This window comes from Ictalurus punctatus, chromosome 21, assembly GCF_001660625.3.
Source record: "Ictalurus punctatus breed USDA103 chromosome 21, Coco_2.0, whole genome shotgun sequence".
NCBI classification, from domain to species: domain Eukaryota; kingdom Metazoa; phylum Chordata; class Actinopteri; order Siluriformes; family Ictaluridae; genus Ictalurus; species Ictalurus punctatus.
The window spans coordinates 21,373,711-21,390,899 of NC_030436.2; the positions used below are offsets into that span (position 1 = coordinate 21,373,711).

General features: G+C 44.9%; 1 protein-coding gene across 6 annotated transcripts; it reads left to right on the forward strand.

Annotated features, from left to right (window-relative positions):
- The first annotated feature begins 1,724 nt into the window (after nt 1-1,724).
- pparda (peroxisome proliferator-activated receptor delta a) lies at nt 1,725-17,137 on the forward strand. Of its 6 annotated transcripts, none has more exons than XM_017496626.3 (10): nt 1,725-2,015; nt 3,133-3,153; nt 4,937-5,287; nt 6,429-6,458; nt 6,834-6,970; nt 7,043-7,166; nt 7,264-7,457; nt 7,603-7,806; nt 12,781-13,024; nt 13,450-17,137. In XM_017496626.3, the coding sequence occupies exons 3-10, from the start codon at nt 4,975-4,977 to the stop codon at nt 13,695-13,697; spliced, it is 1,494 nt and encodes a 497-aa protein (XP_017352115.1). In that variant the 5' UTR covers nt 1,725-2,015; nt 3,133-3,153; nt 4,937-4,974; the 3' UTR covers nt 13,698-17,137. The 6 variants fall into 6 exon arrangements, with proteins under 6 accessions (XP_017352115.1, XP_017352113.1, XP_017352114.1 ...); XM_017496622.3 differs by having other exon boundaries at nt 1,727-2,015; nt 7,043-7,181; XM_017496623.3 differs by having other exon boundaries at nt 1,727-2,007; nt 7,043-7,181.
- The last annotated feature ends 52 nt before the right edge of the window (nt 17,138-17,189 follow it).

The window sequence follows — 17,189 nt, forward strand, 5'->3', positions numbered from 1 at the left end:
ACACACACACACATACACACACACTTGTGCATGTGTTTTGCCGGATGTGTCTCTTCATTCTGCTGATGGATCTCTGCTTTTCCAGCGTGTGTGGTTTTGGCTTTGAGGAGGATGCTGTTAAAATATGTGTGTGTGTGTGTGTGTGTGTGTGTGTGTGTGCGTGTGTGTGTTTCCTGGAGGTTAGCTCATCCAAAACTCAGACTGACAAGGTGCAGACAGGTAACTGTTTCTCTTATCGGAGCCCAGCTGAACACTCTGACATGAACTCACATTCAGGTACACACACTGAGTTAACACACTCTCAGGTGAAGACACACTGAGCTAAACACACTCTCAGGTGAACACACTCTTAGGTGAACACACACTCAGGTGAACACACACTCGGATGAACACACTGAGCTAAACACACACTCAGGTGAACACACACTGAGCTAAACACACACTCAGGTGAACACACACTCAGGTGAACACACACTGAGCTAAACACACACTCAGGTGAACTGTGTGTTGAGTTCCCATGCAGGATTTTGGATACACACATGGCCCGTTTGCATGGATGAAGGTGGAAGTTCAGTAAAAATGTGTCGTCACTTTCAGTGGTTTTAATTTCACTTCCTGTTTCCTGTTGAAGCTGAAGTTAATCTGTAACTGAATTTTATTGAAACAGGAAATGTGATGAAAGTCTGAGCTGTTTTTATTAAATCCATAAACTTTATAGCAAACTTTTACTTTTTAAAATAAAATGAAAAGTAAGAGAGTAATGCAGATGTTTGACGCAGTGAACAGTCTCAGGTCCATCTACACACAGCTCACAGGATTACTGACAGACTGGAACCTGTCTGTTGTTCTGCACAAAGTATTGGCATCCCTCTGCCCCATCCATCAGTGTAAAGCCAGCACCATTAGAGCAGATATTAAAGTGTTGGACATTTAAGAAGAAAATATAAAGCTAATAAGATCAGTGTGGAGTTCCTCAGTCTGTCTCAGTGCTGTTTATAGCTGAGTGAACTGCGTCCCCTGGTGGTGGGGGTCAGAGTCAGTTTAACACACCCTCCTGCTCTCCTCCACATTTAGATTTACAGTGTGATTGTTCTGATTCATCACATTGTATGTCATGAACATTTAAACACACAAATGAATAAAAGATGAGGAAAGACTCATAACTCATGCAGAATGTAAAACAGAATTTAAAAACCATAAGACTGGATTTGGTGTTCAGGTGAGCAGAATTAGCACACAATATTCTACAAACATTATTATAATCTAATCATCAGAAAATGTTTATGGTTTGTGTTTAAATTTATGTTTGTGTATATATTTATGTTTATATGTATTTATATATATTCATATGTATTTATATGTCTCTATATGTCTCTCTCTCTCTCTCTCTCTCTCTCTCTCTATATATATATATATATATATATATATATATATATATATATATATATATATATATATGTATATGTATAGTATGTATTTATATGTATAATATGTATTTGTATGTATATGTATGTATTTGTGTAGAATGTATATGTATAGTATGTATTTGTATAGTATGTATATGCTTTTCAGACCATTAAACAGTTTTTTAAAAATGTTTTTACTGTATTTATATATTGAGTATAAGCTCGAATCCTTTTTATGCCTTTAAAACATGAATTAAGAGACCAAAGATCAGTGACGACACCACTCCACACTACGCGCTTCCGGTGACGTCACGCCGGCCCACAGCCTGTCGCGTGACACAAACAGAGTTGCGTTCAGAGTTTGAGCTGGAGAGAAGAGGAGTAGATGAGTGTGGACAGATCCCCCACTTCACTTTTCTTTTCTTTTCTTTCTTCAGCGGCGGAGACGATTAAAAACGAAACGGAGACAAAGTAACAAACCTGACAGAAGGAGGACTGGAAGAGAGTGAGTGAGTGAGTGAGTGAGTGAGTGAGTGTGTGAGTGAGAGAGAGAGAGATAGAGATGGTGCACAAACACACACACTCCTGATCCACTCAGCAGGTCAGCAGGTAAGCAGCAGCTCATATACACAGCGTATTATTTATTTATTCCTTTAACTTTTATTTACAGATGTGTGTGTGTGTATATATGTATGTATGTATGTATGTATGTATGTATATGTGTATATATATATATATATAGTGTGTATAATATATATATATATATATATATATATATATATGTATGTGTGTGTATATATGTAAAATAATAATAATCTAAAATAATAAACACACACACACACACATATATATATATATATATATATATATATATATATATATATATATATATATATATATATATATATATATATATATATATATATATATATATATGTGTGTGTGTGTGTGTGTGTGTATATATATATATATATATATATATATATATATATATATACACACACACACACACACATACATATATATATATATATATATATATATATATATATATATGTATGTATATATGTATATATATGTGTGTGTGTGTGTGTGTGTGTGTGTTTATTATTTTAGATTATTATTATTATTTTACATGTTTGTGAAGATGTTTTATATAAACTCATTTTATTGTAATCCAGAGAACAGAATCAGAGCCTCAGAGTGAATCTCTCCATTCACACCTCCATTTAACTGAAATCTCTCCTTTCCTCTTCCTTTCACACACGACATAAACACTGCATCTAAAATCCCAAACTGCTCTTTCCCTTCCTCCTCACTGAAAATGTACAGGTTCAGTTTTCACCCAGAGCCTGGTGTCTTCCCTCCATCCCTCCTCCATCTCTCCATCTCCTGTTCATGATCTACTGTAGTTCTGAGACCTCGTCCCATCCTCAGCTCCTCATCCAGCATCTCTGCTTCCTCTCATGCTCGATCCTAACACAGTGAACACACTACTCACTTAATTATTGAGATTTATTCAGTTTCTTGAATTGACCAATCACAGGAAAGACACAGGGAGTGGGTGTGTCCTTCTCCCATAAACATTTCTCTACAGCTCTCATGTGAGAATTATCAAATGTAATCTTGTATAAGATTACACACAATCTGTAATGCCTTATTTGTGAAATATAATCCATATTTCCTTCTCTCTCTGTCTCTCTCTCTCACACGCACACACGCACAGATTCCTGGCAAAGAAAAACAGGTCAGTTGACTGTGAACTTTGAAATGTTTGTGTTTCCCACTTGTTTTTTCTTCTCCACAGTTCACTCACCATGTGTGCATGTGTGAGAGAGAGTTTGTGTATGTGTATGAGTGAGAGAGTAAGAGAGAGTCCAACAGTTAAAAACTACACACACACACACACACACAGGAACAGCTGGAGGTTTGATGTGGATCGATAGGGATCAGAGAGGCAGTCTGATAAAAATCTGAGTTTCAGCCAATAAACACACACACACACACACACACACACATATTCACTCCATCATTTGCAAATCTTTAGTACAGTTGTGTGTAAATGTTTTTGTGGCCGTTCCAAAATTCCCACCAGATTTAATCAATCATTTGTTTTTCTTCGTTCTCCTGTGTGTTAATAAGTACCAATAAGCCGTCAATTATCAAACATATTCATAGCACAATTACATTTAGCCACACCCACAAACCTCCATAAAATGCAAAGGGAGTGGTGAAAGAGCGCCTCCTAAATGCAGCGTGTGGTAAATCTTCCAGTAATGCAGCTCAGCCACTGAAGCTCACACACACACTTACAGGAGTTCGTCCGTCGATTTCGACCAAGACTGAAGTTTCCATTTCTGCCTCCATTATGGAGGCAGAACAAACTGGGACTCAACTTGCGCGTGAATTGGATTAAAGTGAGGAAGACTTGCGCAGCATCGGCCGCACTCTCATTTCCCGGTGACCGGTAGGACTGAGTCAAGACGACTGAAGATTGACTGAAGTGATTCATTCATACACTCATTCATACATCCATTCACACACTGCGGACACTTTGGAAACGCCAATCCACCTACCATGCATGTCTTTGTACTGGGGGAGGAAACCGGAGTACCCGGAGGAAACCCCCGCAGCACGGGGAGAACATGCAAACTCCGCACACACAGGGCCACGGTGGGAATCGAACCCTGGAGGTGTGAGGCGAATGTGCTAACCACTAAGCCACCTTGCGCGCAGTCATATATACACACACACACACATGCCTCCTCCTTTTACAGCGTGCCATTACTTTTGTTCTGATTGAACTCCTAGGGTTGTTTGTGTTAATTTATGGATTTGTTTTAGAATGGTTTTCTTTCAGCTCATTAATATGAAGTGTTTCACAAAATGTTGAATGAAATAAAGAAGTGATTTGAAACTTGACGGCGTTTAATCTGTTTATAAAATGACAGGAACGCCTCGATAGTTAATCGTCTGAATTATACATTCAGTCCAGGGTCCGTTACTGAGTCTCCTTATACACACACTTACAGGAACTATTTTCATAAATTGGATTTTCATCACCATGTTTAAAAGCTCCTAAGAATAAATTCCGCTTCGTATCCTGAGTGATGAGTGAGTTTGATTAAATTTCATGATGTACACCTGCGTAGTGTCTGTTTGTTCTCCTACATTAATAGGTGTGTGTGTGTCTGTGTCTGTGTCTGTGCGAGTCAGTAAACACATTCGAGAGCCGTGAAGTGACTCAGGAATGTTTTGATGTTTGTAGATTATGGAGTTCTGCTTTTCTTGGTTCTGTTAATGTTCATGATCAGGTTCTTCAGTGCAAGTTCAGATTTAAACCTTTTTGAACCTAACCCTGAGTGTGTGTCTCATTCATGATATGCACGAGTAGCGAATCTAGGACGAGATAAAGTGTCATGAGTGCTCATAAACACAGCTGTGAGTTTAGGGTCGTGACCTCAGCATAATGAACAGGAAGTTTCAGTCTTATTCATGGCAGTGTGTAACACAGACTTCCTGTCCTGCAGGTTCGTCCTGGTCATGCAGACATCAAGGACATTCTGCCATGGAAGGCATTGAGTCGGCCATTTTAGCGATGAAGAACATGAAGTCAGTGGAGGTGAGTGAAGCTTCCTCCCCTTGCAGAAGCCACGCCTCCCCCAGGGTGGATCCAGAGGAGGAGAGTTTTGAGAAGGTGCTGTCAGAGCTGAGTGCTGCTGCAAATTTGGATATGGAGGCAGAGCTGGGTGTGGAGGTGGGGTTTGAGCAGAGGCCAGGCTGGGGGCAGAGTTGTGATGAACGAGATGCAGCAGATGAGGTGGAACCTGAGAACAGCAAGGGCAGCACGACTGAGTTCCAAAATCCTTCTCCATCTACAGGTGGGTCAAACCTGGTGGTGATTGAGTGAGAGAGTGATGGAATGAGGGAGTGAGAGAGTGATGGAATGAGGGAGTGAGAGAGTGATGGAATGAGAGCATGATGGAGTGAAGGAAGGATGGAGTGAGAGAGTGATGGAATGATGGGGAGAGAGTGATTGAATGATGGGGAGAGAGAGTGATGAATGAGAGAGTGATGGAATGATGGGGGAGAGAGAGTGATGGAATGAGAGCATGATGGAGTGAGAGCGTGATGGAATGAGAGCATGATGGAGTGAAGGAAGGATGGAGTGAGAGAGTGATGGAATGATGGGGAGAGAGAGAGATGGAATGAGAGAGTGATGGAATGAGAGCGTGATTGAAGGGTGGAGTGAGGGTGATGGAGTGAGAGGGTGAGAGAGTGATGGAGTGAGAGTGTGATGGAATGAGAGCATGATGGAGTGAAGGAACGATGGAGTGAGAGAGTGATGGAATGATTTGGAGAGAGTGATTGAATGATGGGGAGAGAGAGTGATGGAATGAGAGCGTGATTGAGTGAGAGTGAAGGAAGGGTGGAGTGAGGGTGATGGAGTGAGAAGGTGAGAGAGTGATGGAGTGAGAAAGTGATGGAGTGATGGAATGAGAGTATTGAGTGATGATGTGAGAAAGTGATGGAGTGAGAGAGTGATGGAATGAGAGAATGATGGGGAGGGAGAGTGATTGAATGATGGAGTGAGAGTGATGGAATGTGAGAACATGATGGAGTGATGGAATGAGCGTGATGGAATGAGAGTGTGATTGAGTGAGAGAGTGAAGGAAGGATGGAGTGAGAGGGTGAGAGATTGAAGGAGTGATGGTGATGGAATGTGAGAGCATGATGGAGTGATAGTGATGGAATGAGAGTGTGATTGAGTGAGAGAGTGATGGAATGAGGGGGTGAAAGAGTGATGGTGTGAGGGAGTGATGGCATGATGGAGTGAGAGAGTGATGGAATGAAGGAAGGATGGGGTGAGAGGGTGATGGGTGAGAGAGTGTTGCGTGATGGAGTGAGAGGGTGATGGGGTGAGAGTCATGGAGTGAGGGAGTGATGGAAGAGTGGTTAGTGTAATTATTAATACAGAGTGACTGAGTTGGTGTAGATCTTTTCTCTGTTTTTACTTTGCAGTGTCGATGTTGAAATCTGGATCTTGTGTCAGTAGGTGGTAGTTCATACACTCTCTCTCCCTCCCTCTCTCTCTCTCTCGCTCTCTCTCTCTCTCTCTCTCTCTCTCTCTCTCTCTCTCTCTGTCTCTCTCTCGCTCTCTCTGTCTCTTTCTAATTTCATGCCTTGTGAACTCTGTCCTACCTGATGTGGTTTCCTGAGCATATCATAGTCCCCTTCCTGCTGTGTGTGTGTGTGTGTGTGTGTGTGTGTGTGTGTTGAGAGTAGGGAATTATTTGGAACTGGAACAAAGCCCTGTATTTTAATACACTGAAATTTACAGTTATATTTTGTGAGGCTAGATGCTTTACTTGTGTATGTGTGTGTGTGTGTGTGTGTGTGTGTGTGTGTGTGTGTGTGTGTGTGTAGATGTGTCTCACACTCCGTTATCAGAGCAGCTCCTTTTGGGTCGTGATGAAGTGAAGGTTGTTAATGTGGAGTGTCGGATCTGTGGAGATCAAGCGTCAGGATTTCATTATGGAGTGCACGCCTGTGAAGGGTGTAAGGTAAGAGTTTCATCATCATCATCATCATCATCATCATCGTTACAGTGTGATTGTTAGTGTTCTCCTCTGCAGGGTTTTTTCCGCCGCACGGTGAGGATGAAGCTCGAATATGAGAAATGTGAACGCAGCTGCAAGATCCTCAAGAAGAATCGCAACAAGTGTCAGTACTGCCGTTTCCAGAAGTGTGTGATGCTCGGTATGAGTCACGACGGTGAGAAGCAGATCTACCACACCTCTTTCAACCATTCATAACCATTCATAACCATTCATAACTCTGCGTGTGTGTGTGTTAGCGATTCGGTACGGCCGTATGCCTGAGGTGGAGAAGAGGAAGTTGGTGGAGGGGATGTTATCAGAACGTCGGACAGCGAGCAGCTCCAACCTGAAGTCTCTGGCTAAGAAAGTGAACAATGCGTATCTGAAACACCTGAACATGACCAAGAGGAAATCACACAGCATCCTGACAGGAAGAACCACCTCCAACCCTGTACACACACACACACACACACACACACACACCAAGAACAATGAAGCTAAACACACTTGGAATATACATTTTATATCAGTTGTGTGTGTGTGTGTGTGTGTGTGTGTGTGTGTGTGTGTGTGTGTGTGCGCGTGCGCGCGTGCAGTTTGTGATCTATGACCTGGGTTCTCTGTGGCGTGCGGAGAGCGGGCTTGTGTGGGACAGCGGTGTTCTGCGTGGACGAGTGCAGAAGGAGATCGGAGTACACGTCTTCTATCGCTGTCAGTGCAGCACCGTGGAGACTGTACGCCAAATCACCGAGTTCTCCAAGTGCATCCCAGGATTCATCGACCTGTACCTCAATGACCAGGTACACACACACACACACGTATACACACACACATACACTTATACACACTGACACACATACACGTGTATATATACACACACACATATATACACGTGTATACACACACACACGTGTGTGTATGTGTGTGTGTATATATATATATATATATATATATATATATATATATATATATATATATATATATATATATATATATATATATATATATTACACACACACATACATACATACACGTGTGTGTATATGTATACACACACACGTGTATATACATACACGCACACAAACACATACACACACACGTATACACACATATATACACACACACATTTATATATACACACATATACGTGTATACACACACACATATATATTTGTATATTGTAGGGAATTTAGTCAGCGGTGGGCGGAGCACAGACACACAGGAGGCCGTTTTAGTGGTTTCCATAGTGAAATCTTTATTCCGGATAGTCTGTGAAGGGGGTGTGGGTGCGCGTGTGTGTGTGCATTGAAGTGCAATCGTGCGGTGAGGGTTTCAGCCGTCTGCGGTTACAGCCAGGGGCAGAGCCTTCACTCGCGTTTGCGTCATATGCACAGGGAGACTTCTCTCTTTCGCGAGTGGAGTATCACCCTTTTATACTCTCCCCTCGCCTGCTGGATGGTGGAATTCTTCCGTGCGGTGCTGAAATCACTGGCCGTGTGTGTTGGCGGCCCCGCCCCGCCACCACGTGCTCTCCGGCCATCCAAAACATTGTGGTGCTGAAGCAGAGCTGTCTCTTCAGCACCACCATGGCAGTCGCGGGAGCAGCGATCTTTGTTTCCTTTGCACCGGCCGCTGGTCTGTCGCCACAGTCCCCCCCCCAAGCGCCGAGCCTACTGCCGTCGTGCGTTGGGCGCACAGTACATCCAGTCGCGAGAGGCCATCTGCATTCCCATGGTGGGTCCCCGCCCGGTGTTGAACTTGGAACGAGAAATCCTGCAACGAGAGGAACCATCGGGTTACCCTTGTCCTTGGCCTTGGCCATCCACTGCAGTGGGGCATGGTCTTTCACCAGGACGAAGTGCCGACCGGCCAGGTAGCATCGCAGCTCCTCGATGGACCACTTTGTCGCCAGGGAATCTCTTTCCACGGCCACATACTTCCTCTCAGCTGGGGACAACTTTCAACTGATGTAGAGGACCAGGTGTTACTCTCCGTCGAAGGTCTGCGAGAGAACAGCCCCCAGCCCGGTCTCGGATGCATCTGTGTGCACTGTGAATGGGTTGCATAGCGCTGGGGCGCTGGTGAGGGCCTCCTTTAGGACTTGGAATGCCTGCTCTGCCTCCAGAGACCACTTTACCCGGTCCGGCTGTCCGTTCTTTGTAAGGTCTGAGAGGGGGGAAGCTACAGAGGAGAAGTTGGGCACGCACCTGCGGTAATACTCCGCCAACCCCAAGAAGGCACACACCTGATTCTTTGGCCGGGGTAGTCCTTCACTGCCTCGACTTTCTTTGCCTGTGGCTTCAACATACCCCGGCCAATACGGTAGCCCAGGTACTGTGCCTCGGTCAGCCCTAGGTGGTATTTCTTGGGGTTGGCTATCAGCCCGGCCTTCCAGAGCTCCTTCAGAACCTCAGCAGGTCCGATCACCTATCTAGCTGCTGGAAAGTTGCGGGCGCTCCGTGTAGCTCGAAGGGGAGAACCGGTACTGCCAATGACTGGTGGCCATGCTGAAGGCAGTCTTTGGTCTCGCGTCTGGTGCCAGCGCCGCTTGCCAGTAGCCTGTCGTTAGGTCCAGGGTAGATATGAACTGGGCCCTCCCCAGTCGCTTCATGAGGTCATCCACTTGGGGGAGGGGATAGCTATCGAACTCTGAGACCTTCAGCTTCCGGAAGTCATTGCAAAGCGGCATACTTCTGTCCGGCTTCGGCACGACGACGATGGGGCTGGACAAGGGGCTGTTGGACTCCTCTATGATGTGGTCCCGCAGCATTCGGCAAACTTCCTCCTCGATAGACTTGAGACGGGCTTCTGGGACATGGTAGGGCCGCTGTCTTACCACTGCTCCCGGACGGGTCTTGATCACGTGGTGGACTAGCTGCGTCATTCATGGGGAGGTAGAGAACACATTTGAAAATTGGTCCACCAGCTCAGTTAGCTCCTGTCTTTGTGTGGGGGGTAAGATCTTCCCCCAATTCTACCAAGGTACCCTTGCCATGATCTGTACTCAGAGCCGCGTACGCTGATACTACAGGCGCCAGTTCTATCCACTTCTTCAGCAGATTTATATATTGTAGAGTTTTTCCTCTGCTCACTTACCGGGTTGTTGCAGGCAGTAGTTCACGGTGCCCTTTCGCTCGAGGACTGTGTACAGGCCTTGCCACCGGGCCAGGAACTTGCAGGAGCTACTGGGCACTAGTAGGAGCACCCGATTGCCAGGTTGGAACTCCCGAGGCTGCGTGGGACGGTTGTACACCCTTTTCTGTTCTTCCTGGGTGACTCGCATGTGCTCCTGAACTATCGGGGTTACCTTGTCTATCTTCTCCTGCATCTCCTGTACGTAGTCGATGACCGAGCGGAACAGGGACGGTTGTTCCTCCCACGCTTCACAGGCCACATCCTGCAGTCCTCGAGGTCGCCGCCCGAAGAGGAGCTCGAAGGGGGTGAAACCCGTGGACGCTTGGGGACACTCCCGAATGGTGAAGAGCACATAGGGAAGGAGGAGGTCCCAGTTCCTTCCTTCCTCATCTACCATCCTGCGTAATATCTGTTTTAGCATCTGGTTGAATCTTTCAACCAGTCCATCAGTTTGCGGGTGGTAGACCGACGTCTTGAGGTGTTTCACCTGCAACAGCCGGCACAGATCAGACATTAGTTTTGACACAAAAGGCGTACCATGGTCGGTCAGAATGTCCTTTGGGATCCCCACACGACTGAACAGGAGTACCAGTTCTCTGGCGATGTTGCGGGAGGTAGCTTTGTGTAGTGGCACCGCCTCGGGGTACTGGGTGGCATAGTCCAGGATGATGAGTATGTACTCGTGACCCCGGGCGGACTTGGGAAGTGGCCCTACAAGGTCCATGCCGATCCTTTCGAAGGGGACGCTTATGATCAGGGGTGCTGGCGGGGGCTTCCTGGGGGCGGTACACTGACACTGAGGGCACAGTTGATCGAAGGCCCGGACCTCTGCGTCCATCCCCGGCCAGATGAAGCGGTCCTTCAGTTTTTCCCCCGTGTTTCGGGCCACCAGGTGGCCCCCAAGCGGATGGGCATGGGCCAGGTGTATCAGCATTTGGGTTCGGGTCTTGGGGACTACCAGGAGGTCCACGTTTTCCCCTCTGCGCTGGGTCCGGTGGTATAGCAGGCCTCCCCTGACTAAAAAGTAGGAGGTGGGTAGCCTGTGTCATGAGTTTTGGTTGTCCCCCACAATCTGGCGCACCTGGGCCCAGCGATGCTTTAGGTAGTCATCCTCTTTCTGCTCCCGGCCAAAGTTCCCCTGCTGGTTCACCTGTTGAAATACAGATGAGAATGGGTTAGGGGGTATGTGCGACTTACCTTCGGCTGGGGCGTTCTCCTTGCCCCGGGCCATGTAGGCCAGCCGGGCTGAGGCCTCCTTTTTTTTGCTGGGCTGGTTTTGGCAGGTCCAGAGTGTGGCGGTCCCCTCCGGCGGGCCCGGAGTCTTGACTCTCCTTTGGCGTCCCCCAATCTGCTTTCATCGGCTTGGTCTCCTCCTGAGGGGTCCTGTAGGCGGGGCGGTTTCGGATGACCTCTTTTCCTTCGGCAGCACGCTGGCAGTTGGGCCGATGTGGTGGCCCTCATCTGGGCGGGCCAGAACTCCAAGAGGGGCAGGGCGAGTTCTAGGGTAGTTAGCAGCTCCTTGGGGTTCCTTGGCGCGCGCATTCCCATGGCTCTGCACTCTGGGTGTGGTAGAGCTTTCAGGAACCAGTCCATGGCCACCTTTTCTGCCACCGCAGTGGCGGTGCACTGGTCAGGGTGGAGCCACCGTTTGGTGAGGAGTAGGAGAGTGTTCATTTGTCCACAGGGCTGGGCTCCCAGCCAGTAGCTCCACCAGTGGAACTCCGTTGCCGCCTGGTGGGAAGTTCGGCCATACCATGCCAGGATCTCCTTCTTTACCTCTCTGTAGTCTGTCGCATCCTCCGAAGAGGGTGTAGTATGCAGTGCTTGCTTCTCCGGAGAGCAAAGGACCAAGGATGCGCGGCCAGGCTTCCATGCCCCAGCCTTCTTGGTGGGCGACCTGTTCAAAGGTCTCAAGGTAGGTCTCAAGGTAGGTCTCGATGTCGTCCTCTGGGGTCAGGCGGGGGAGAAGGTGCTGGGCTTCTCGGCCAGGGTCCTGGAGCAGCGGGGCCGCTTTCAGGGCCAACAGCTCCCACGTAGCAACTCACAGGCTTTGGGCGAGCCGATGTGTCATGACCTGCTGCTGGAGGCTAGTTGCTGTAGCGTGTGGTCCATATTAACTGTGTCCCTATATCTATGCACCCAAATTATTATTTATTTATTTTTATTTTTTTTTAAAAACCAGTGTAGGGAATTTATGCAGCGGTGGGCGGAGCACAGACACAAAGGAGGCCGTTTATGTGGTTTCCGTAGTGAAATCTTCATTCCGGATAGTCTGTGAAGGGGGTGTGGGTGCGCGTGTGTGTTGAAGTGCAATCGTGCGGTGAGGGTCTCAGCCGTCTGCAGTTACAGCCAGGGGGTGGAGCCTTCACTCGCATTTGCGTCGTATGCACGGGGAGACTTCTCCCTCTCTTGCGAGTGGAGTATCGCTCTTTTATACTCTCCCCTCGCCTGCTGGATGGTGGAATTCTTCTGTGCGGCGCTCCAACCACCCCCACACACACACTATCTATCTATCTATCTATCTATCTATCTATCTATATTATACATATTATACACACATATATATCATCATTATGGTCCTGAAGTTATAGCAGCTTTCTGGAATAAGTATAAAGTGCAGTTCTCCACTTGTCCTGAAGGTGACGCTGCTGAAATACGGTGTTCACGAAGCCATCTTCGCCATGCTGCCGTCTCTGATGAATAAGGATGGGTTGTTAGTAGCAAATGGGCGGGGCTTTGTTACTCGTGAATTCCTGCGCAGTCTCAGGAAGCCATTCAGCGAAATCATGGAGCCGAAGTTTGAGTTTGCTCTGAAGTTCAACGCGCTGGAGCTGGACGACAGTGACCTCGCGCTGTTCGTTGCTGCCATCATCCTGTGTGGAGGTACGCTGTGACATCATGCTGTGACATCACACTGCACTGTGTGTGTAGGAGTGTCTACACAGGGTTATGTATTACACAATAGTGTCGTGTCTGCAATTGGGGGTGTGTACTAAGGGATAAATTAATTTAAAATGTATATCCTGAATTTATAAGTTTCTGTAAATCTGCTTTGGGGCAAAGTCCAGTGTTAAAATGCTACACAAATAAAACTGAACTGAAACTGCATCCAATATAAGCATCCGTATGCCCCACCCACATTTACCCTGTCCTCTCAGGGACCCGTGGCTCTCCTTCAGCATCCTTGCATTAGATCCTAGTGCTGTTGGTTGTTGTCAATAAGCCACACCCTTTGACACACTGTGTGTGTGTGTGTGTGTGTGTGTGTGTGTGTGTGTGTGTGCGCGCACGTGTGTGTGCGTGCGCAGATCGTCCCGGGCTGATGAACGTGAGGCAGGTGGAGGAGATTCAGGATAAGATCCTGCAGGCGTTAGATCAGCACCTGCAGCACACACACCCTGACACTGCGTACATTTTCCCCAAACTGCTGCAGAAACTCGCAGACCTGCGACAGCTCGTCACCGAGAACGCTCAACTCGTCCAGATGATCAAAAAAACAGAGTCCGAGACCTCACTGCACCCTCTACTGCAAGAAATCTACAAAGACATGTACTGAAAACACACACACACACACACACCTGTACTGAACCACAGTGTCATAAAAGAATCACAGACGAATCGGTTCTTTCAGAATGACTCATTTAAAAGAATGAAGAAATTCATTTGGATTTGGAAGCATTATTAAATCTATAGAGTTTGTATTTATTTTTATTTGTTTTTTGTGCTTTTATTAAAGTTAGAAACTATTTAACAATGTACCATATTCAGAGGATTTTCAAAGGTTTAAGTGATGAATCAGATGAATCAAACCACTATGATGTCACAACCTCCATGAACGTTCATCAGGCAGAAAACTAAATTAAATAAAAGCATTGAATTAGTTTGTTCTGGTTTAGTTTTTGTGCTGTTACGATGTCGGTGTTAATGAGTAAAACGTCACAGTGAATTAAATGTAAACACAAATGAGTGAATTGTATTCAGATCGTTTGTTTTGGTTCTTTGAGGTGTGTGATGTCACACTCGGTCTCTGAGCACAAATCACTCACATGATTCAGTTTTATTTCATTTATATTTTACATTTAATGCCAGAATCATAGAGAAATGAACCGATTGAATGTTGTGCTAGTAGTGATTAAATTAAATTTAAATTAAATTAAACAATTAAATTAAGTGGGTTATTTAAAAATGAATCTAATCAGTAAAGTGAGTTGTAAAATTAATCTCACACGTGCATATATATATCTCTATATATATATATATATATATATATATCCATGCATACATCTACATACACTTACGGCTAAATGCTGAAGTTAAAACCAGAAATGTATTGAATCTTTTTATTCTGAATATTTTTATGTACAACATTTTGAAATATTTTTATGGACAGTGCTCCACTCTTTAATGATAACTATGCACATTTGAAAGTGATAGCTCAGTTAGCTTAGTATATTTCATAATATTAGCATAGATAAGCATGAGTTGTCTGCTCTGCTGTGTGGATTAGCAATTATCGCTGTATTAAACACACCGCTGCTCTTCCCTAAGAAGCTAATCTGAGTGTTCTTCTCAGAAACCAATCCGGTAATAATTCCCATAATTCAATTCACCAGATGAACGTGTGAACAGAACTGTTTTCTGTAGGACTTCAACTTAATGGATGTATTTCACAACCTGCTAACCTCAATACTGTTGTTTTATTCATATTAACTGTGTGTGTGTGTGCGCATGCGTGTGTGTGCATGTGTGATAAAGCTGTGACACTTAAGTTACATTTGACCAATTACAAAATGTAGCTAACTAGCTTAGTTTGTATTAATGCCTCCCTGGCAGTGGCTATAGTTCATTAGCATGGTAGCTAACAGTTACAGTGTGGAATTTAGTGTTTTCTGAAGAGGTGGGGCTTCAGTGTTCATTTGAAGACAGACTTAAGCCCCGCCTCCAACAACCGAATCAGGAAGTGCATCACAGGGTCCTATAGTAAGATTAATGATCTAATTACGGAGAGTTTATTGTTTTATTGGTTTCGGTTACAGTGTGGTGGAAGAGCTTCCTAGTCGTGGCTGCATCCCAAATCTCATTAAATCTGTTCTGTGGGAAAATCCGCTGCGTGTTGCTATTACTGAAAATGGAAACTCGATTACCAAACCGCTGTGGAGCTGTGTTTATTTACTGTTTGGCTAGGCTAACATCATTAGCATTAGCATTGAGCACATGATATATCTTGCTTTAGTGGTAGTAGTGTAGTGACTGTTCATAACTTAGCTCAGTTATTTAATAGCCGGCTAGCAATATACATTCACCTCGAAAGTATTGGAACTGCAAGGCCAGTTTGTTTGTTTTTGCTGTAGACTGAAGACATTTGGGTTTGAGATCAAAAGATCAATAAGAGAAGAGATTTTAGAATTTTAGCTTACAGCTCTCTGATCTTCATGTTGGTTTATCCTTTTTAAAAGTAAATGCAGTCTTCACAGGTGAAACCGAAGGCTAAAACCAAGAGTAGATGTTCAGAGCTATTTACTGTTTGAACAGTCAATCTAAGCAGACACACCTGGGAACAAGAAAGCACAAACAAATGAATTGGCCTTGCTGTTCCAATAGTTTTGAAGGGGACCGTAACCATATGGATTTACTGGCATGTTAATTAGCTAGCATGCTTACTTGCTATCTCCGCTCCTTTAGTATCATGTACAGGAAGTGATGTTAACTAAGGATCCTGTTCAGAGTCAGAGACTTCAGTCCAAAGTCACTGTTTACACGAGGAAGGTTCCTGGTATTCAGACTCGGTTCTGCAGCAAATTGATTTTCTGAGCTCCACATTCAGATTATTAACATCTCCTGCATGTAGTTCACACCTGTGAGGTTGTCCGATTTTGCTCGAGTTTTACGCCAGCGTCTAGACCACCGCCATTAAACCCAAACACTCACCTTTACACCTGAAAAAACCCAGGGACAGAAAATACGGACTAAAGAAGGAAATGGGGTGGATGAGAGGATGATGTGTGAGTGAGAGGATGATGTGTGAGTGAGAGGATGATGAGAGGATGATGTGTGAGTGAGAGGATGATGAGAGGATGATGTGTGAGTGAGAGGATGATGAGAGGATGATGTGTGAGTGAGAGGATGATGAGAGGATGATGTGTGAGTGAGAGGATCATGTGTGAGTGAGAGGATGATGAAATAAAGAGATGTATATTACTGTTTGAATAGAGCTCGCTGTAATGATCACATTAATCACTGGTTTAACGGAACAGAACGCTTGCACACATTATAAAGCAGCACACAGAATAGCACTTGATCCAGCGCACACTGGTATCTTACTTTTTATTATTATTTTATTTTGTAAAGTCATGAGAAGTCACCGAACGGCGATCATGACATCATAACGTGGGTGTGATTTTTGTTGGGGGGGGTTAGGAGATTTTATCACTTGATCGGCTTTATTTGGATTAATTCAGTGTTTGTGTTAATTCAGTGCGCGCTCCTGTAAAGAAAACGTGGTGTGAAGGATAATCTGACCTAACACTATGCTTACGGAATTGTGCATAATTAAGATACGCCTCTGTTTTACACAAACTCCGCCCCACATGTGTAATTCTTATGTAACTTCTGAAGTGTTTAAGTTTGTAGTTAGTTCTGAGGTCTGAGCACTGATGTATGTGACTTCAGTATTAAATCCTCGCTGAGATATTACCTCTATTCTGAATACGACACTTGATCCCGTGCTGTAAATATTACACCAGTATGAAAGGGATCATGGACGAGGGCGTGTTAAAGACAGGATTGGAACACAGAGTTTGTGAACTTCTTTATGTTTTGAGCTTTCTCTTCCTGTTTCTGACCTCAACTGTGTTTCTGATTATCAGTGGTGTGTGTGTGTGTATGAGATGTTAAACACACTTTTTGCAAATGTATTGTTTCTTATGTGTGCAAAACACTGACAATTTACAATAAATAATAATAACACAATACAATAAATAAACAATATTATCTTCATTAACATGGTTCATTTGTTTTTATTTGTGTGTGTGTGTGAGAGAGAGATCTA

Bases quoted from the DNA above. Each gene is read 5' to 3' on its own strand.
- pparda (XM_017496624.3), top strand. From the start codon at position 4,975: ATGGAAGGCATTGAGTCGGCCATTTTAGCGATGAAGAACATGAAGTCA. The intron at 5,288-6,428 runs GTGGGTCAAACC...TTTACTTTGCAG, and splicing joins AAATCCTTCTCCATCTACAG to TGTCGATGTTGAAATCTGGA. The intron at 6,459-6,833 runs GTAGGTGGTAGT...GTGTGTGTGTAG, and splicing joins GAAATCTGGATCTTGTGTCA to ATGTGTCTCACACTCCGTTA.